The sequence below is a fragment of the Capsicum annuum genome, chromosome 1 (assembly GCF_002878395.1).
Source record: "Capsicum annuum cultivar UCD-10X-F1 chromosome 1, UCD10Xv1.1, whole genome shotgun sequence".
Classification (NCBI taxonomy): Eukaryota; Viridiplantae; Streptophyta; class Magnoliopsida; order Solanales; family Solanaceae; genus Capsicum; species Capsicum annuum.
Window position 1 is genome coordinate 50,098,943 of NC_061111.1, and position 22,553 is coordinate 50,121,495.

General features: G+C 35.1%; 2 protein-coding genes and 1 non-coding gene across 4 annotated transcripts; 1 reads left to right on the top strand and 2 right to left on the bottom strand.

Moving 5' to 3' along the window:
* The first annotated feature begins 549 nt into the window (after window positions 1-549).
* Window positions 550-2,306, top strand: LOC107873767 (probable polyamine transporter At3g13620). Its single transcript, XM_016720715.2, has one exon. It carries the CDS (start codon window positions 693-695, stop codon window positions 2,148-2,150), a length of 1,458 nt encoding a protein of 485 aa, XP_016576201.1. The 5' UTR covers window positions 550-692; the 3' UTR covers window positions 2,151-2,306.
* Window positions 2,307-8,669: 6,363 nt separating this feature from the next.
* Window positions 8,670-8,829, bottom strand: LOC124892088. The gene has a single exon (XR_007050064.1). It is a non-coding gene; the product is annotated as a U1 spliceosomal RNA (small nuclear RNA).
* A 311-nt stretch (window positions 8,830-9,140) lies between these two features.
* Window positions 9,141-15,343, bottom strand: LOC107873754. Of its 2 annotated transcripts, none has more exons than XM_016720708.2 (5): window positions 15,217-15,343; window positions 12,094-12,228; window positions 11,709-11,746; window positions 11,489-11,555; window positions 9,141-9,667 (listed from the first exon to the last, which is right to left on the bottom strand). In XM_016720708.2, exons 1-5 carry the CDS (start codon window positions 15,307-15,309, stop codon window positions 9,323-9,325), a joined length of 678 nt encoding a protein of 225 aa, XP_016576194.1. In that variant the 5' UTR covers window positions 15,310-15,343; the 3' UTR covers window positions 9,141-9,322. The 2 variants fall into 2 exon arrangements, with proteins under 2 accessions (XP_016576194.1, XP_016576193.2); XM_016720707.2 differs by having other exon boundaries at window positions 14,945-15,305.
* Between the last annotated feature and the right edge of the window lie 7,210 nt (window positions 15,344-22,553).

Here is a 22,553-nt window from a genome sequence, read left to right on the forward strand (position 1 = left end):
TCACATAAGAATAACTTTATGAGTTACAACAAGACTCCCCTCACATTAATGAGTATGAATATTGTGATAAAATACTTACATTAATCATTATTTTTTAATGAGCGTGCAAAGTTTAAAGTAGACAAGTAAAGATGAAATATGTAAATACTACTTAAAATTATTTTAAAGTGAATAAGTAAAAGTGAATTATCAAAAATGAACTCTGTCACTAAGAATTAGGAATAAGATCTGAATACACTTTATCCTTTTCGAACTTTAATTGTAAAATTACACTGAATATATTATTATTATTATTATTGTTATGTGAAAGCTAATATCCTTTTCGAACTTTAATTGTAAAATTACACTGAATATATTATTATTATTATTATTGTTATGTGAAAGCTAATGTGCTGATACGACATATTCCTATTTGCTTTTACTTACACTAATTTTTTAATTATATTTCTACTTTTACTTATTATTTTTGACATATTAAAAAAATATAATTTTTTTTCTATTTTATCTGTAATATTAATTGTCTTTTTTTAAGATTAATTTTAAGCCATAATATAAGCATTATTACTTGATAGGAATACCTACTAAAGATTATTCCACAATTATTATATTGCTAGTCCAGCTTGCAAGAGACTTGATTATTCAACCATTCCACCATATTCAACCATTCCAGCCACCTCAAGAAACCAAATCAAATGATACAAAAGATTGAACTACAAAATCTTGAATCACATCTCACCACCCCCACCATGACAGCATCCACCAAAGAACCACCTCAAACCACCCAAGAACTTCTACCAACAACCACCCCAACCACCACCCAAAAGAACCACAAACTCACCCTCATACCACTAATCTTCCTCATATACTTTGAAGTTGCTGGTGGTCCATATGGTGAAGAGCCAGCAGTTAAAGCAGCTGGTCCATTACTAGCAATTCTTGGCTTTCTTGTTTTTCCATTTATATGGAGTGTACCTGAAGCAATTATCACAGCTGAACTTTCAACAACTTTTCCTGGTAATGGTGGCTTTGTTATATGGGCTGATAAAGCTTTTGGTCCCTTTGCTGGTTCTTTAATGGGTACTTGGAAGTTCCTTACTGGTGTCATAAACATTGCTTCTTTCCCTGTCTTGTGTATTAGTTATCTTGAAAAGATTTTCCCTATACTTGGTTCTGGTGTTCCAAGAAAGTTGGCTATTCTTGGTTCAACTTTGTTTTTGTCATTTGTTAACTATACTGGTTTAACTATAGTTGGTTATGTTGCTGTTGCACTTGGAGTTGTATCATTAGCACCTTTTATTATAATGTCATTTATTGCTATTCCCAAGATACATCCTCATAGGTGGTTAAGTTTAGGACAAGAGGGTGTTAAAAAAGATTGGAACTTATTTTTCAATACCCTTTTTTGGAATTTGAATTTTTGGGATAATGTTAGTACTATGGCAGGTGAAGTTGAAAATCCAAGAAAGACATTTCCTTTAGCACTTTTTTCTAGTGTGGTGTTTACTTGTTTGGGATATATTATTCCACTTATGGCTGTTACGGGCGCGATCGCGGTAGACCAGCGCGATTGGGACACGGGGTTTATGGCTAATGCTGCGGAGATGATCTCCGGGAGGTGGTTAAAATTTTGGATCGAAATTGGAGCTGTTTTATCAGCTATTGGATTATTTGAAGCTCAATTGAGTAGTTCAGCATTTCAAATTTTGGGTATGGCTGAAATTGGATTTTTACCAAAGTTTTTTGGACTAAGGTCAAAATGGTTTAATACACCATGGGTTGGGATCGTCTTGTCAACTTCGATTTCACTTGGAATGTCTTATATGGATTTTCAAGATATAATTTCATCAGCTAATTTCTTGTATAGTTTAGGTATGCTTTTGGAATTTGCATCATTTCTTTGGTTGAGGAGGAAATTCCCATTGATTAAAAGGCCTTATAGGGTGCCAATGAGATTGCCACTTTTGGTGATTATGTGTTTGATTCCATGTGGTTTCTTGGTGTTCATCATGGTTATAGCAAAAAAACTTGTGTATTTGATTAGTGGATTGATGACTATTGGAGGGATTGGATGGTACTTTTTGATGAACTTTTGTAAGTCAAAGAAGTTACTAAAGTTCAACAGTAAGGTAGATGATATTTATGAGGAATAATCAATAGGTAGGTAGTTGGTGTGTATGGCTTTTTTTTTTCTTTTGCAAGTAAAGACACTTGAGAAAACTTTCATAGATGTGAATTGTACTATATTGGAAAAATGTTGCTTTATTGCTTAAAGAATTGAATCCAAAAATATCCTTTGCTTTCTCTAATTTATTTTTTCGATCTTTTCTGTTATTTTGTACTGCTTTTTGATTTTCCATCGGTATTTAATAGCTGCATTGCGTTCTCGATTAGTTTGAATTCTTCTTGTACAAAATTTATTTAAGGAGAAAGCGCTTCGTCATAAATTTCTTTCTCATATTTAGAATCTGATTCATTTCACCACCATCATCGTAAGTAAATGATTTTAGAATATGTAACCATTTTATCTAATAGTTTATACTTTGTATTATGAACTTAAAATTTAGAAATAATGATTAAAAAACTTGAGAACTATCACTTTTTTGCGAATCTTAAACCTATAATTGATTAGTAGATTGATGACTATAGGAGAGATAGAATGGTATTTGATGCTTTGAATTAGTCAAAGAAGTTGATAAAGTTATACAATATAGTTGATGATGATCATTTATGTTGAATATAATCTATTGGGAGACAAGTGGGGATGAAGTGTTTTTTCCTTTCTAGTTAGTTTGTTAATGGTTGCACGTTTTATCCTTCTTTTTGGCGAGGAAAGACACTTGTGATCTGTGAGAAAATTCATAGATGTCAACTTCATATATGGAAAAAGTGTATACATTTAGTTCTCAAAGAATTTGAATGCAAAATGTACTTTGCTTTGTCATATTCATTTCAATTTTCTTTTCTATTTTATACTTTAGGATTTAACTTACATGCATTGATGATGTAAAAAGATTAATGGTGTAAAAAGTCGAGAGTCTCATCGAAACAATCTCTCTCCCTCACAAAGGAAGAAATTAGGTTTCGATACCTCTTTTGCCAGAACTATGATATTATATTGAATATGTTATTGCTATCACATTGACATTGTAAAAAATGTTAAAAGGAGCAGTAATTCCATTTATTATTAATAGTTATCTATAATAATTTGACAATGCAAAATTTTTTTATTTTGGGATAATCGTGGTGTTCGGGTCAATTTGTGCACACTTCGATTAAATCCACAGGATACTTGCTATCTCTCACCGGTCACAGGTACCACGTAACTCTGTTCACCAAGGTTAGAACAGATAAAAGAAATCACTTAGTACCTGAGACCTCATGGTGCTCATTCCAGCTTGATTGAATTTTGAAAAATGTCTTTTACACTAAGTTAAATTTTGTAGTCACTAACCATAGTCACTATGTACATCATATATTGGCACTTGTGAAGACTTACTCATATATTGGGAAAGTGTTGCTTTAGCTCTCAAAAATTTGAATGCAAAAGTATCCTTTACTTTGACTGATTAGTATTATCTTTTGTATTTTATACTTTAGGATTTAACATTGTACATTGACAGTTGCATTTACTGGGTCAAAAAATGACGGCTTTCTCAATTAATCCTAATGTAATATATTTCAAGATGAGTGTTCTCTAATAGCACAGTGGAGACATCACCATGTTTGGTAGATGCTTTTTATGAGGAATAATTATTAGGGAAGTACTTGTATAACTTTTATTCTTTTATATTTAGGCAAGGAAAGACACTTTTGAAGACTTTTCATAGATGTGACTTCATATTATTGGAAAAATCATTGCTTTATGTCTCAAAGAATTGAATGCAAAATATACTTTACTGTCTTGTTCATTTTCTCAATTGATAATGTAAAACTGCTGAAAACAATTTCTTCAAACTATGGCGATGTGTACAAAGGACAGGACATAGCCAACACGAGCTGATGACTCATGTTTACTAGCAAGTCCTTGTTGAAAATCAACAATTACAATGATCTATTCCCATCGTGATGGAATTTCAAAGATTACCCAGGCCTGTAGGTCAAGGTTGTAGCGAGCGCCGAGCGTGCAGCCCAGAACATGTAAGGCATCACAGACTTTAACTTGTCATAACGACTTTAGTCACCTTATTTTCAAGTTACTAAATATATATTATTGATAGTAACTTATGATAATCTCTTAGATAATATGATAGTGCCAAAGAAAAAAAAAAAACGGTTGCACTGTCACAATATAAAAGTTAAAACTCTTATCACGATGAATAGTCACTATTCATACTCCCTCCATTTCGAAATAAGTAAATTATTAGAGTATTTATTGGTGTTTCAAAATAAATAAATCATTGAATTTTTTTTTTACAACCAATTAACTTTGAATAGGTATTACAAAGTCAATTTTTTCTTTTTTTGGAGTAAAAATGAAAAGTTATGTTAAATTTATGCCTTTAATGCTTTTTTCTTAATCTGTGTGTCAAAATTCAACAATTCATTTATTATAAAACGAAGATAGTAAAAAAGAAAGGGAAAGGACATCATTTACACCCTAAGCTATACAAGAAAAGTCTAAGTCACACCTAAACTATATAAGTGACCTATTACACACCTAAACTACTTAAAAATGATATTTTTTACCCTCTAAATCTAACGTGAAAAAAAAAATTATTTAAATTAAAAAAGACACGTCTAAATAAAAAAATAACGAAAAAAATAGTTAAAAATTAAAAATTTCCCTCTCCCACCCCCAAACATCTTCTTCTTCATCACCCCTACCCCAAACATATTCTTCTTCATGATTTCACCCCAACCAACACATCTTCTTCATCACCCCCACCCCCAAACTCCTCTCCCACCCCCAAATAAGCAATTTCTTTACACCCCATCCTTCACCTTCATCGAAACATCTTCTTCTTCATCACCCCCATCCCAACCAACACATCTTCTTCGTCACCCCCACCCCCCAAATAAGCAATTTCTTCACACCCCATCCTCCACCTTCATAGAATCAATGTCAATTTCAGCATGAACAAAATCAAATTGAATTTGCTATTTAAACGGGCAAATTTCAAAATTTTTTGTCACACTTCATCAAACACTTGACGAGAGTGCCTTTATAATCCCACTAGATTTTGTATAATTGATTTCTAAAATTATCTATTGAATAATAAATTATGCCACTGAGAGCATTTTGTTTTTCAATGCCTTCCTAATCCCATTGGGAGCATTTTGATTTTCAGTGTTCAACATTTTGCTTCTCTCTTTGAAATTTTTTCTTTATTTGCTATCTTCTTTAGTGTTTACCTGTGCCAACTAATCTTTTTGGCTTTGATTTTCTTACTTTAATCCCTTCTTTTCTCTTTTGTGAGTGTGTGTTGTTAATTCATCCAAAAAATGAAGGTTTTTGTGTGTGCATATGTTTAAATTAAAAAGAAAGACAAAATAAACTTCTGGACCCCTGTACTATGTTGGTTTTATAAGTTGGACACTTCCACTTATATGTTTGTCATCTGGACCCTTGAACCCATTAAAAAGCAACATTTTGCACCCTTTGACCGTTGACCTCGCCTATGTGGCATTGAAATGGTGACTAGGACAAGGAGAGTGTAGTCACTCGCCTGGGGTGCGAGTGGAGGTCAAGTTTTGGCCCATTTTACATTAAAATAATTAAAAAAACTAAAAATATTAAAATTAATTTTTTTTTAAAAAAAGAATCTTTTTTTTCCTCCATCTTTATTAATTTTTTTAAAATATAAAAATAATAATTTTTTTTTTAAAAAAAACCCTTCCCCACTCCACCCTAGCTCGTCCCCACCCCCACCCCCCCCCCAACCCCTTTCCATAAAATAATTTTTTAAAAAATAAAAAATATTAAAATTAAAAAAAGGATCTTTTTTAATTTAAAAATATTTTTAAAAATAATATTTTTTTTTTAAAAAAAAATCCTTCCCCACTCCACCCAGCCCGTCCCCACCCCCAACCCCCCACCTAGCCTATCCCACCCCAGCCCCTCCACCCCACCCCAACACCTGTCCAGCCCTTCCCCACTCCCACCCCAGCTCGTCCCCAACCCCCCACACCCCACTAGCCCCGTCCAGCCCGTCCCCAAACCCCCACACCCCACCAGCCCCGTCCAGCCCCTCCCCAGGCCACCCCTAGCCCCGTTCCCCCCAGCCCTCCACCTCACCCCAACACTTTCCAGCCCCTCCCCTCCCCCTCCCCACGTTCACTTTTTATTTTTTATTTTAATTTTTCCTCTCAATTCAATTCTTTTCATTTTTTAATTAAAATTTAAATTTGAAATCTTTTTATTTTTTGGGGATTAAAATTTAAATTTAAATTGAAAGTGAGTAATAGTGAATATTGAAAAAAATTAGTGAATTTCGCTTGAAAAAATTAAACCTTTTGTGAATTTGTTAAAAATATTCAAATTTAAAAATAAAAAAATTCATCATGTTTGTATATATGAATTTATAGTTAAAAATTTAAATTAGTTGGAGAAGAATTTTAATTATTTGGAATGGATTTGATGTTTAATTTGTGAGCAAAAATAAAAACATCATTATTCAAATTTTTCTACAATTTATAAATTTTTCTTATTTAATTAAATTAATTTTAATATTTAATTTGTTATGTAGCATTTTAAAAATGACTTGGAATTTAATGTAATACTTTTTTTAAATGACGTGGCAGATGACGTATTAGGCGTGGCAGACATGGCAGCTGACGTGGACGAGAGTGTGTGTAAAAAGGGTTTAAAATATTGTTTTTTAGTGGGTTCAGGGGTTCAGATGACAAACATGTAGGTAGAAGTGTTCAACTTAGAAAAACGACATAGTACAGGGATCAGAAGGTCATTTTGCCAAAAAGAAAAAAGAAAAATTATGAAAATATTTTTTTTTATTTTTTTCGTATTATGCTGACATGGCGCTGATGTGGCAGGCGCGTGTGCAACACCACACCACATACAAGTGGTATAATGCTTTACAGGGTGTAAAAAATATTACTTTTATATAATTTAGGTATGTAATAGGCCACTTAGATAGTTTAGGTGTGGCTTAGACTTTTCTTGTATAGTTTAGGATGGAAACGATGCCTTTTCTCAAAAAAAAAAAAAAGACAGTCTGATGTACAAAGCATCTGTGAAGAAACCCAATTCACCTATGTATTATTCAACAAGATGAGAGAAAGAGATCAGTTTTATGATTCAGATTATACAGAGAAGAGCCAGCACCAGCATAAACAACAACAACAACAAACCCAGTGTATTCCCACCTAGTGGGGTCTGGGGGGGGGGGTAAGATGTACGCAGTCCATACCTCTACCTCTAAAGAAGTAGAAAGGTTGTTTTCGATAGACCCCCGGCTCAAGTCACAAGATACCACACAAACTCATAGTAAAGCACAGAACTAGATTACATAACATAAATACTGCACCCATAAGTATTAGAAAACAGAGGAAAGCACACAGATTCGTAATAAAACATGGAACACGAAATCATAACAAGAATAAAACCCCCACCAGGTAAATCCCTACACTAGCGGCCCAAACCGGCCCTAGTCTTCTGCCCTAATTCGCGTCCTCCAGACCTTCCTATCTAGGGTCATGTCCTCGGTGAGCTGTAACTGCTCCATGTCCCGCCTAATCACCTCACCCCAGTACTTCTTCGGCCTACCCCTACCCCGCCTAAAACCATCCAACGCTAGCCTCTCACACCTACGAACCGGAGCATCCATGCCCCTCCTCTTCACGTGTCCGAACCATCTCAATCGGGCTTCCCGCATCTTGCACTCCACTGGAGTCACACCAACCTTCTCCCGGATAGTCTCATTCCGAACTCTATCCCCTCTAGTCAGCCCACACATCCAGCGCAACATCTGCATTTCTGCCACCTTCATTTTTTGGATGTGGGAGTTCTTAACTGGCCAACACTCCGCTCCATACAACATGGCCGGACGGACTACCACCCTGTAGAATTTGCCTTTCAGATTGGGCGGCACCTTCTTATCACACAACACCCCCGACGCGAGCTTCCACTTCATCTATCCCGCCCCAATACGGTGCGAGACATCCTCGTCAATCTCACCGTTACTCTGAATCACGAATCCGAGATACTTGAAACTATCCCTCTTACATACCTCCTGTGATTCCAGCTTCACTACTACCTCATTCTCCCGCCTCACGTCATTAAACTTGCATTCCACATACTCTGTCTTGCTTCTGCTCACCTTGAACCCTTTAGACTCAAGAGTTTGCCTCCACACCTCTAATTTGTCATTCACACCCCCTCGAGTCTCATCTATCAGAACTACATCGTCTGCAAAAAACATACACCAAGGCACCTCCCCTTGAATACGCCGCGTCAACACATCCATCACCAACGCAAATAAAAAGGGACTAAGAGTAGATCCCTGATGCAATCCTGTCAAGACAGTGAAATGCTCTAAGTCTCCTCCCGCCGTCCTCACCTGAGTTTTCGCTCCATCATACATATCCTTAATTGCTCTGATATATGCCAGCGGTACTCCACTCACCTCCAAGCATCTCCAAAGCACCAGCATAAACATGACCCAAAAATCGCGGAAGGATTGTGTTTTCTTCCTTTTTAGATTCAGTATCATATAGGGGCTGCGAGAACGCAGGCTCCCACTATCATAAATTGTGACGTAGGCTCGACCACTAGAGCCGACCTTAGTTTGGCACCCTCCCAAGTGTAATGGAGGTCACTAGCCTAGGCCATAGGTTTTCTTGATCGCCCATTGACCCCATCCAGGTAAGTCAATAGGTGGATCGTGCTTTTTGTAACAACAACAACATAGCCAGTATAATCTCACAAGTGGAGACTGTGGAAGGTAAGATGTACACGACCTTACCTCTACCCTTGAGGGGTAGAGAGAGGTTGTTTTCGATAGACCCTCGGCAAAAAGGAGAGAAAAACGAAGCATGTGTGCAAGAAAATATAATTTGTGTTTTCTATACCGAAGTCAATTCAAACCATCCATCTAGTGCTACTATCTAGATTGACATCAAAGTTATGGAAACCAAATTCACCCAAAGTTCTGCACGAAAAGATAGGTCTCATGAAGGCAAGCTAATGAAAATTTTCTTGACATCTCAATTTATAGAAGGATTTTAGTTGCATTTTACATTGTAATTACGTCGTATACAGATTTTCTGTGGTATTTCATAGGCCAAAAAATAACGCGAGTACAGATTTTCTATGGTACCTCATAGGCCAAAAATAACGTGAAGTATACACTAAGGACTGAGGAGGTCACGTTAAACTTACTGCCAAGCTTACAAAGAATCCAAGCAATGCACCAGCAATGACTTCAACCTCTGTATGACCAACCTGTTCTTTCAACGGAGCAAAACTAGACGATGAAGCACTTCTCTCATCAGGTTTAAGTAATATAGTAGCATTCTTTGACCTCTGTTGAAACAGACTTGATTCCTCTGATAATTGAGGATCAGTGCTCTCTATGCCTGTGGATAATTTCTCTTGTATAGAATCCGTCAAACCATCAAGTTCGTTAGTAGATGGAACTGAGTTTATTTGATTTCTGTACAAAGCTTTATTGAACACTTTTGCATGAATGCCTACTTCCCTACGGACTCCCTACAGAAGAAAAATATTGGTGGTGAACCAGGTGTATAAAGCGAGAAAAAGTATAAAACAGATAAATAAATAAACAAGCACCCAAATTTGGCCTAAGCTGACAAGTAAGCGCTCCAACTTTTGAGAGTGCACATCTAGATACCTCAACTTGGTCTCAACTGACAACTAAACATCCAACTCGTTTCCACTTTGTCTCATGGACACTTGGAGTGCTCAACTGGCGAGTAGAGGTGTCTAGATGTGCATACTCAAAGTCGGAGTGCTTACTTGAAAGGTGAGGCCAAGCTTAAGTATCTTTATGTATTATGCCACACGGAATACATCGACCTACTCTTTATCGTGATTGAAAATTTTTACCAATGCAATTCTTCGGTTAATTTTAAAACCTAAAATAGAACTAGAAATCAAAACCAGGACTGGATTCTAAATTAGCAATGATGCTGATCTGGTGAAGCATGAAGCCGTGAAGGATATGGTTCGAGTTTTGGATGTAAGATAGCACCTAAACGTGACTAGCAACTGAAATGAAAGTAGACGGACGTAAAACTTGAGGATAAATAATATGAAACAAAATGTTCAAGCGGTTGGATTTGTATCATCACAACCATAGCAAAAACCATGTGTATCTTACAAGAACCACTGGATTATAAATATTAGATTAATATACGGATTGGATCCACAATCGGGCAGATATGATGGTAAGGTACTAGATACATATTGAATGAAAGAAAGGGATTGCAGCCATAGTTGGGTAGATATATGGTAAGCTACCTGTCATTGTAGGGTTTGTAGTATCATATCTTGGAGTAACTGGTAAAGCTGTTGCCATGTGACCAAGAGGTCACGGGCTCAAGCGTACAATAGGTCCTTGTGGTTGGGCCCTTCCTCGGTGCGCATAGTGGGAGCTTTAGTGCACCGGGCTGCCCTATACCAGAATAGGTTAAGGCTTTACTTTCCCAGTTTGTGGAAAATTTACCGTGGTGGTTCACATGTTTAGCTGTGTAAGCTTATCTTCCAAGGCTATTTTTTTGAAATAAACGCGGTGTTTGAGCTAACTAGCGTGCACCTTGACCAATTCCATGAAGTTAATATCTATCTTTGTCATTGAAGAGTGCTCACAAAGTTATCAAAAACAGTGATCAATGTCTACTCGAGAGAAAATCAACCAACATTACTCCCATCTCCTGCTAAATTTTATACTCCAACTTCTGTGTTTAAACTTGTTATGCCACAAAGATTTTAGACACCTCTTCTGATCAGAAACTTTAGTTTCCAAAATCCAATTTATATTGATAAAATAACATCAAATTGCACTACCAAGAATTACGTCATTCTTTTCCACCTCTTCATCTCTTCTTTTTCGATTGGGGAACTATCATTCTTAGACAGCGGCGGAGCTACAATACGAGTAACAGGTTCGGCTTTAGTTCAAACTTTGTATTTGTGTTAAAAATTCATATTTGAAAAGTATAAGTTATTTGTTCCAAACAAAGGAAACTGTCCTGTCCCAGAATTCAGCTATGTTGTTCGGACTCTTAAAGAATGTCACTGGATGTGTGTCGGATCCTCCAAAAGTAGTGCATTTTGGAAGATCCGACATGGGTGCGGCTGCATTTTTGGAGGATCCGAGCAACGTAGGAATTCAGAACCCATAAACTTAATATCTCGAATTTGCCTCTGAATCTTAGCACAAGAAGAAATCTAGCATTTTCTCATACTGCAATGTGTGGGTCAAACAACGTCCAAACTCTGAAAGCAAATCTTTTTCGAAGTGAAGCTAGAAAAAAAAAAGGAGGGATGCTCAAGGTTTCCAACACATACCTGTGCATCGTACATCACAAGGCTGGCGTAAACCACTGCTAAACCGAAAATCGAATCAGAAAACCCCCTGCAATTATGACACTGATAGAATGTCACTCATAGCTAGAAAAAAGAAACTATTCAAGAAAACAGAATTAATTGCAACACTGCAATGTTTTCTCCCAAGTTGTAATTCACGTGTGACTTACTTCAGAGGGAAAATAGAAAAGAAGTAAAATACCTTTCCAAGCCAAGGGCGGTGGCCGTGGCGACTACCGCCTGTCATTTAGAAGTAGATGAAGTTAAACCAGATACTAGACAGAAATGCTATGTTGCTCAGACTCTTCAAAAATGCCACTGGGTGCACGTATCCTCCAAAAGTAGTGCATTTTTGGAGGATCCGACACGAGCACGACAATACTTTTGGAGAGCCCGAGCAACATAGCTGAAACGAAAAGGGCAACAAAGCTGGTTTATTGTGAATAACTAAATTTTCTTTTATCGTAGTAGACTAATCTGGGATTGAAGCGTTCATCAGTTTATCGTAAAATATTGATTTAGGAAGCTGATGTGTAAATGATAGGTGATGTTATACAAAGTTGCAAAAAGATAGATAAAAATCTTACAGATGAGTGTGTGGAAGGGAAACCCCCAGCCTGAAAGGCAGTCTTGAAATTGAACTCGTTGCCATAAAATAGAGACGAAGTAAAAGGTTTCATCAGCTGACCAATTGCTGCAGATACAGCTGCTGCGACCAAAACCTGTGTATTGACTCAAACAAATTAACAGAATTTAAAGGAATACCCTGATATGGCAATATGATTTCTTAGACAAATCTTTCCACAATGATGCTTCTTTTGGTGTAGCGTTGCTATCACGTCTTACAGTGCCTGACCAACCCTTTTTCATTTGAGGATTTTATAAGCATATGAAACCATAATCTGTTCATTCTCAAACTATAATTTCCAGGTTAGGCCCAATGTTGCTCGGACTGCTAAAAGGTGTCGATTGTGTGTATCCAATCCTTCAAAAATAGTGCATTTATGGAGGAACAGACGTGGATTTGACTAAATTCTTGGAGAGTCGGAGCAACGTACTTAGGCCACAGCATAGCTAACTTATCTTCTTCTTTAGTAATACATTTCATTAGACAAGGTTAAAAGCTTGCTAAATTATCTATAGGAGAAATGTCTATATATCACTGTAAATGATGTTTCAGTTTGAGAAACCTTGAGCCATATACGGGAACTGTGTACTTAAAAAGAAAAGCTCATCCACAGCTCCTACCATAATAATCAAAAAGAGAGACACTGGAACGTTCCAGCCTGACATCTGAGCTAATCGCATATCAATTGCTCAATGGAGAATTCATCAGTTGAGAAACCCAGCGCATGGTCTGCTCTGACATACATAAGAATTTAGCCTACTTTCACTAGTTTGTAGTTTCTGCTCCAAATATGAACACTCTAGTGACCTTTTCAAATGCTGAACTGAAGATAGATAATTAAACTATTTCCAAAATAACTATTTAGCAAAGACCTGCATTCTTTCTTGGTTTTCCAACTTCTAATCATGAGCATAGCATCTATTTCATCTTGCACAAATAGGGCCATTCAGATAGAATGCAAGAGTAGAGTATCAAGAAAAGACTATAAATTAATTGGTACTTAAAGAATCCAACTTTAATGATTAACCAGACCAAACATCAGTAATGTCTTCTATACCAAACCCATGAAGACATAACAACTTAGCAAAGGTTTATGGGACCAAGAAGAGGAAGAAAAACATCTTCCATATTTTCCAAGAAAAGGAAGTACTAGGATTTTGTTTGTTGGGTCGTTGTAAGTTAAAGTATTGTGTCTCATCATTAACAACGACAATGCAACTGGATTTTATCCCTATCGATACATAAAAATACCAACTTTACAACATAGTATAAATCCAACCAATTTGAGATTCTTTTTGTTTGTTTGTTTGTTTGTTTTAATATCAGTGGTGTTTGGACCAGCTTGCACGCGTCTCGACTAATTCCACTAGTACCTACTAGTTCCCCCTAGCACACCAAACGAGTAACATCTATCCACCCAGGCTTGGATAAATGGGGTGAACAATCAATTTGGGATCTAATTGACAAGTTTACACACATTACAATAACTAACAATACAATAAGTAACAACCATCCAAACAAGTTGTAAGTTATCAAGAAAAGATTATATCTATTTTCTTTTTGATAACCGTGGTCTCCGCCTCTCCGGTTCAACTTTCTCGCATCTCTACTAATTCCACAAGATAGCTACCATCTCCAGCTAGCATCAGGTAACAGGTAACTCTGTCCACCAAGGCTAAGACAGACAAGAAGAAAGCACCTACTGCTTTTGTCTCCTTTAGGATTTGAACTTGAGACCTCATGATTCTCAATCCACTTTATTAACCACTAGGCCACTTGTGTGCATAGAAGATTATATGTTAATTCAATCATCTATCTGAAACTGACCTGTCAATTATCACCATAAACAATGGCAACCCAATGGAACTTTATCCCACTTGATACATAAAGACACAAATGAGCCAACAAAAAAAAATCTTACAAAAAATAAAATACCAAGAACTGGGGGAATCTTAGTAGCTTAGTTGGTTAGTTACCTGAACTCTCACCTTGTTGGCGAGGGTTCGATTCCCCACATTGTAATCCCCTCCCCCATTCCCCTTCCCCTACCCCCAATTTAAAAAATAAAAAAATACCAAGAACTGAAAAAAGATTGCAACTTTTTGCCAAAGCTAAGAAGCAGAGTGACTAACCTTGTTATGGATTACATCGGTAATATCTTCTATACCAAACCCTTGAAGACACAACAACTTTGGCAAGGGTTTATACCTCAAAGAAGAGAAAGAAGAAACATCTTGACAAACTTACACACATTATCACTAAGTTATCAAGAAAAGATTATATCTTATTTAATCATCTTTATGAAACTACAACAACAACAACATACCCGGTGTATTCCCACAAAGTGGGTTCTGGAAAGGATAAAGTGCACGCCATCCATACCACCACCTCAGATAAAGTAAAGAGTTTGTTTTCGATAGACCCCGATTTAGGACAGCTAAATAGTATAACCGCAAAAAGCATAAAAATGAACAACAAAATTGGATAACACACCGCTGGATAATAAAAGAAACAAGACACCATACAGGGCAATACTATAAACTATCTATTCGACGTCACAAACATCCTCGGAACAAACACGAAACTCTAAAAAACTACAGGCACAGATACAAACAAAGCACTATATGAAACTGACCCTCAAATTCTAATTTGTCCTCCATCATCTTTATGAAACTGACTCTCAAATTCTCACCATAAACAATGACAATTCAACAGAACATTCCAACTTTACATAAAAGAACCAACAAACACAAAACATCAAGATTCAAGAATTGAAAAAGGCCAACTTTTTATGAAGTGAATTGACTAACCTTGTTATGGATAACATCAGTAATGTCATCTATAGCAAACCCACGAAGACACAACAACTTAGGCAAAGGTTTTCTAAGACATGGAAATACTAGGATTTTGGTAGTTTGGTTGTTGTAAATTGAAGTATTATGTCTGTTAGGGAACCTTAAAGAAGCAGCAGATGGGCAGCTCCAACTTTGCAATAACATGTTCCTCTTTTGTTTTGTTCTGTGCTTATTTTGCTACCACCAAATAAACTAGACAGAAGTGATGTAGTTAGTGTGTGTTTTACCTGTTCAACCCTCCACATTATTTTTGCTTTATTGTTCACAATTTTCCTCTCTTCCCCCTCGTTCTTTTCTCTCTCTGTACTTTTCTTACACATTGTTTAGATGGCGATTTCCATGGTATGGTACATGATTTTTTTTTTTAATTATTATTTTTGAAAATGTATGATATGATATGATTTAATTTCATGATTTGATAATCATAAAAATCATTACTTTATGTAATCATTAATTTAGTGGTATATCATGATTTTCTTATTTTTTTTCCAATTATGTCTTTATTTAATATTATAAAATCATATTTTATTTTTTACCTTATAAGTATTATTTGACTTCATCTCCTATCCCTCCCCTCCCCCTTGGCCTTCCCCGACCCTAACCCATTCAAAAAAAAATAAAAAAATCATTATTTAAATTTCATTTTGAAAAAATTTTAATCTTTTTTCTTATCCCCACCCCTACCGTGACTTCGACCCCACCCCTTACCAAACTTCCACTCCAATTTTTCTTAAAAAATTATTTTTTAAAAAAATTTCAAAACTTTTTCTTACCTCACCTCTACCCTACACTCGATCCCCACTCTACTACCCGACCCCCAAATATATTTTTTAACAAAAAGTTTATAATTTTTTTTACCCCACCTCTTAACCTATTCATTCTCATTATTTTGTGTTAAATATATACAGATATTTTAAAAAAATATTTTTCTATTTGTGTAACGAATACAAGAAAATAAGTAAGAAATCATTTATTTTCCTCGATTTTTATTTTGTATTTCATACCGAACACACCAGTAGCATACACAAAAAATACATTCAAACTTTGTACTTGTCATTGGTAGTCTTGTCGTTGGTGATCACGTTTCAAAACACTAAAAGTAAATAAAATTTGTTGTTATAAAAAATGAATTCGGTTACATTTATTTTGATCTACTCTTTAATTTTGTTAAAATTTACATGAATTTAACAACTTAATATATTTACATGACATAATTTGTGACAGATTAGCAGAATAAATTACTTATTAACAATTATTAATAAATTTTACATTTATAATACTTAAAGACAATTTAGTAAATTTACCAGTTACGATACAGTACCATACTGTCAAACCAAACAATAAATCTATTATTAAACAACAATGAACGATACAGTCCATCCAAACAAGCAAATGTACTGTGTTGTACAATATCATACCATATCATACAGTACTGTACATTATGAACTATGACAAACCACCATCCAAACAAAGTGCTAGGAGTGTTGGGGTTGGATTGGGGGGGTTGGGTTGAAGGGTTGGTTTTAGAGGTATCATTTAGAATTAGTGAAGATATGATAGTAATTAGGGATGGACATATTTTGATTCAAATAAAAAAAATCAAAAAATTAAGTCGAAATTAAATTTTGGTTTGATTTTTTGATTCTTTTCAATCAATTTTAATTTCAAATTTTAGAAATTCGATTAAACGGTTCGATTTTTGATTTTTTCAAAAAATAATTCGCTTAAATCAAAAATCAAAACTATATAAATAATATATTAATATTTTATAAAAAAAATTCATAAGTAGCAAATTTAAGTCCATAATTAGGAGCTTTATAACAAATGTTCCAAAATTACCTGAAATAGCAATTTGTATTTTATATTTAGAAATTTGTTACTACTAAAATGCATATACAAACGAATTTACTTCCCTTATTTTCCTCAAATCAGTTGAGTTAATTTAAAAATAATTATCTCATGTATTTAAAGCTAAAGAATCCTTTTTCTTCAATGACTCTTACTAAGTTTAATTGTCATTTTTTTTTCAACAACTCAAATCAAAATTCAAAAGAACGTTTTACAGTATAGTTTTCAACAACTAAAATCAAACTCAAATCAATTGAACATTTTTATCTCATGCACTTCGAAAATTCAAAATAAATCATTATTGGTGTCACAAGTATGAAATCTTAAAATTGATTTTGTATATGAATTCTAGAAACTTAAAACGATTTCATGTTGTTTGAAATCATTTTTTAATCGTCTTCATCGATTTTTTCGTTAATTTTTTTGACCAAATAGTTTTTGAATATTTCGTATATGAATTTCAAAAAATAAAGGTGACTGTATAATTTCATCGAACTAGATGTAGATCGAATTGAACGAGTTATTGTTTGATCAAACTCGATTGTGCTACGTACTCAATTAACAGTAACTTATATGTGTTTTTTCAAAATGTAAGATATATTAATTGAGTCTATTTGTATATTAAGATAGTGAAATTATATTTTGTTCTGTTTTATTTGTACATTTTGTTTGTGCTTGTATATGTTGATTATGTTTGTATAATAAAAGCTTGAGGGAATGGTCAAATACCCCCCCCCCCCCCCCACCTATAGTCGAAATTTCAAATACACACTCAACCTTTCAATTAGACCTATTACCCCCCATATATATTTTTTCCTATATTTATTACCCCCTAAATGCTGAGCTGGCAAGGAAGGTGAGAACACCTCCTCTAGGCGCGTTGGTTTAGTCCCAGCACGTCCAAAATTAAAAGTTCAGCCTTCCATGTGTATTACACACATCATTTATTGTTTATTTAATGAAATAAATATGGAAAATTACTCTCTCTCTCTTCCAACGGTCATCTCTCTTCTTCCTCTTTATATGACCCATGTCATTCTCCACCATTTTTTTTTCTTTCTTTTCTCTTTCTTTAACTTACTTTTTAACTTTTAATCCCAATTTGTACTTCGATTCTTGAATTTTATTTTGTAATTTGCTTCAACTATTAATTTAGGATTTTAATTTGATGAACGATTTTGTTGAAATTCATGAAATAAAAAATTCGAAATTGAATAAGCTTTGTATGAATGAATCAGATCCTATGGTCAATGCTGTTGTGAGATGCAAATATGGTATTTTGGTGGACTTGCAAGCTTCATGGTCGAAGTCAAATCCGGAAAGAAGATTTTGGTCTTGCCCCTACTATGATGTATGTATTTTGCATTGTATTTTGCTGCCAATTTATATTCAAATTATGATAATGTCTGGATTTCTAAAAAAAAATTTCAGTCTAAAAGATGTAATTTTTTTCTATGGAGGGACAGAGAAAAAGTGGATCCAAGGTTAAATTTTATCATTCCAAGATTGGTGAACAAAATCAATGAGTTGGAAGAAGACTTATGGCTTAAAGAGGCCCAAATTGATAACTTGATGCGGGAGAAGAAGCTCAATGAAAGATAGAGATGGTGTAGGTTGAATAGGAAGATATTTTTATGTATTTTGATTTGTGTTGCTGCTATGTTCATTAGCAACAAATGAACTAAAAGTAGTTGCTAGATATGGTCGACTATGGTGTAAATTTTTTATACCTTTCTAAATATATCAGACTATGTTCTATTATGGTGTCTTTTGCATAGTCTTACTTTAGATGTTTGTTGTGCTGCTGCTATGTTATTGTTTGCATTTGTGTTGCTGGTATGTTAATGTTTGCACTTTCAAAACTGTGTTGTCTTCCTGCTATGTTGTTGTTTACACTTACAAAATTGTGTCGTGTATTGTTGCTATGTTATTGTTTACACTTGCAGTGTCTTGTGTTGTTGCTATGTTATTGTTTTCAATTGTAAATTTGTGTATTGTTAGGCAAAGGCCCGTGCTGCTGCTATGTGTTTACACTAAAATTGTGTAATGACAATGTTGTGTTGCCATTATATCAACTTTACAACCATTTAACACAACAATAATGGGTAATGACAACATTCATCAATAAAACATTCCAACTTCACACAATATCATCATTCATACAAACTATTAGGCACAACATAATCATTCATACCAACCATTAGGCAACATTCATCAACAAAATATATATACAACACTTTAATTATTTTCCAACACCAAAATAAAATTATTTTCATGTCAACTGATCTAACTTAAAATAATGCTTAAAATAATCAACATTACTACAATTTCCAGGGCATCTTGGACTTTGAAGAAGTGTTCTTTTGACTTGAATTATTTGAATTGCTTCCCACATTCTTCTTTCTTTTCTTCTCTTTTATCTCTTGTAGTTTTTTTGTTGATATTGCTGCTTTGCCATTCCATTTTAGCTTACTGGTAGAAGTTGGTGTATAACCAATGTTACCAGTTATATCAGCTGATCTTGTTACCCTTGCTTAACCAGTAAAGCAGATCTTACAGCTAGGCATGCCAGGCTACAGTGAAGGAAAAAATTTAGTCAAAGACTCATACATTAAAGACTCATATGTACATAAGATATAACACAGCTAGACACTTACATTTAGGACTTTGAATTCATTTTCAGCTTGGAACACACCCATTCCCATTACTTTTGATCTTTTAATGGAGCTGTTTTTCTCTATCATTACCCTTTCCTCTTTTAGTAGTACCAGCCATTGAAGATGATGCATAATAATCAGAAGGTGCAGAACAGGATGCTGGAAAAACAGTAGGTGAAGAAGGTATTAGTGTTGCATTTTTTGATCTCCTTCTTCCCTTTTTTTGTTGTTGACATGCTCTAATGATTTCTGATGGAGTTTTCTATACATATAAAAAGAAGAGAGTTATATAAAAGTTATTGAGCTTTTATATTAGTACAAGTGTAATATTACCTTTGGCCTACCTCTTCCCCTGCCTGAACCAACACTGACTTGAGGAGGTGCATTTGGTATTTCTGGTGTAGTTTTCTACATATTAAAATAATGTTAAGAAATTTGAGAAGCAAGCAAGTAATACACTAAATTAATTGTTAAACTTACCTTTGGCCTGCCTCTTTCCCTGCCTGAACCAACACTGACTTGAGGAGGTGCATTTGGTGTTTCTTGTGTAGTTTTCTACATATTCAAAGAGATCTCCATATTAAAATAATGTTAACAAATTTGAGAAGTAAGATAAGTAATATAATATATTAATTGTTAAACTTACCTTTGTCCTGCCTTTTCCCCTGCCTGAACCAAACTACATGTCATTGCAAGTCCAGTTCTAGGAAATTTTCCAGATTTCTTTGTTTCTCTATCTTCCTTTTTCCTAGACTTAGATGGCCTGCCATGCAAGGTACTTATTTCAGGTGGTGCAATAGTAATGTTTGATGAAACAAGCCACATTTCCATGTTTGTTAATGGTGCAAACACATTGGAATAAGTCCTCAAGTATGTTTCCTTACTGTAGCAGCTGTCAATATAGTCATACAAGGGGTGTTTCTTGAATAATAGTGCAGCCACGCCATGTGCACATGGTATGCCCTTTAACTGCCACAACCTACAACTACATGTCCTCTTGACAATATCCACTGTGTGTTGGCAAAGCCCTTCTTTCACTTCAAAACTAGCCACTCCATTAAACTCAATGGTACAATTCATAGCCCTGTTGATGTTCTCCTCTAAAATCTTCAAACACATTGGTGAGTAATTACTAGACCAGGTATTTGAAAACTCCCTTAGAGTGCCTATTCTTATCATCATCTTCACTCTTATTTCTTCAAGCATAGAAATGATGGTCTTGTGCCTAGCTGCCAATATCTATGCATTAAAATACTCACTCATGTTGTTATCCACTGAATCACACTTTACTTTTGTGTTAAAGTAAAACTTGTACCAGTAATTAATGTTGAAGTACATTATGTCTTCCATCATTTCTTTAGGACCAAGCAACTTCATCTGTTGTATGTTCTTCCTCAATTGAGACTTAAGAAGACCTCTCCAGTTCTTAGCCCAATTAGCTAAGATATGCCTTGCACATCTTCTATGTTCAGATTGAGGTAACACTTCCTCTATTGCTGCAAACAGTCCCTTCAGTAAACATACATAACAAAAAAAGCGTGAAGTTAGGGCACAATTGCATATATACTAAGTTAAAAGTAAAAAGAAATGAGCTTAAACCTAAAATAATGTACATACCTTCTGCATATCTGTAATCAGGGTGAGACCTTCACCTTCTCCAAGTCTTAGGTCATCCCTAATACACCTAACAAACCATGTCTAGGTGTTTGTGTTTTCTTTCTCAACTACTGCCCAAGAAAGTGGCACCATCTGGTTGTTTCCATCCTTGGCCACAACAACTAATAATTGGCCTTTACAAATACCCTTAAGAAAACAACCATCTAAACCTATGCACTTCATACATTGTACCCATGCCTTTTTCAAAGCATCAAAGCAGATATAAAAACTGTGGAATTTTGGTTTACCCGCTTCATCAACCTCACCAAGTTTGACAACACAACTGGTCCCCGAGTTTGTCCTTGACAGTTCATCTTTGTAGTCAAGGATTCTTCCAAATTCTACAACATGATCACCCATTATCTCTTTCAAGATTTTAGCCCTTGATCTTCTCACAGTGGTCTTACCTACATAAAGTTTGAACTTTTTTCTAATCAACTTTTGCAACTTGAATACTCTTATGTTGGGTTGCTTAACTATTCTTTCTCTGAAGGTTTCAGCTAAGAACTTTGCATTGCACAAGCGATTTCTGGTTGTCTTGTTGCAAGTATGCTTTGGAATGTAAGTTTTTATCATGAAATCATTTGTTGTCTTGTCAAGACTTGCATATAAAAGCCATGGACAACCATCCTTGCACCTAACTCTAACCTTTTTGGCTCATTTACCCACTTCTTCACAGGAACCCTTTTTCTTATTACATATTTAGTCACTGCTTTTCTAAATTCACATACATCTTTAAGCACCATACCCAACTGCCAAACAACTTCCTTTGTAGTTGGGTCATGAATGATTTTTTGTTTTGTTGTCCTATTTTTTGATAACTTCACACTTCTTGCTCTACCAGAATCAATCACTTTATGTTCTTCATCACCACAACAATCACCTTCATCTAAAACAAAACAATCCTCATCAGAACTTGCAAAGTAAGGCTCATCACCTCCAAGTCTTCCTTCATGACTTACTCTACTTGTTTCAGTTTCATCAAAACCTAGATCTAGTCCTGCTTCACCTACTGGTACCTCTGCATTGTCAGCTGGTACTCTCTCACTTCTTTTCCTCCTTTGAAACTTTCTTTTTTTAGCTCTCAACTCCCTAGCCTCCTCATGTACATCACTACCATACTCCTCTTCATCATCATCTCCAACTATTTCTCCTTCTGACTTAATACTATCCTCAGTAGAATAATCTGAACCCTTTACTTCTTCTAAAAAATCAGATCCAGCAAGACCAAAATCTATATCATCTACTGTAGCATCTACTGTAGCATCACTTGTTGCAGCAGCAGTTGATGCAGCGGGACTTGGTGCAGCAGCCCTTGGTGCAGCAGCAGTTGATGCAGTAGTGAAATGAGGTGTGGTATTGAAAGGAGATGTGGTTGGAAAAGAAGAAGAAGCAGGGTCCTC

Bases quoted from the DNA above. Each gene is read 5' to 3' on its own strand.
- LOC107873767 (XM_016720715.2), top strand. From the start codon at position 693: ATGATACAAAAGATTGAACTACAAAATCTTGAATCACATCTCACCACC.
- LOC107873754 (XM_016720707.2), bottom strand. From the start codon at position 15,133: ATGTTATTGCAAAGTTGGAGCTGCCCATCTGCTGCTTCTTTAAGGTTC. The intron at 11,556-11,708 runs GTATTTTACTTC...TCATAATTGCAG, and splicing joins ACCGCCCTTGGCTTGGAAAG to GGGGTTTTCTGATTCGATTT. The intron at 9,668-11,488 runs GTATGTGTTGGA...TTTCTTCTGTAG, and splicing joins TTGTGATGTACGATGCACAG to GGAGTCCGTAGGGAAGTAGG.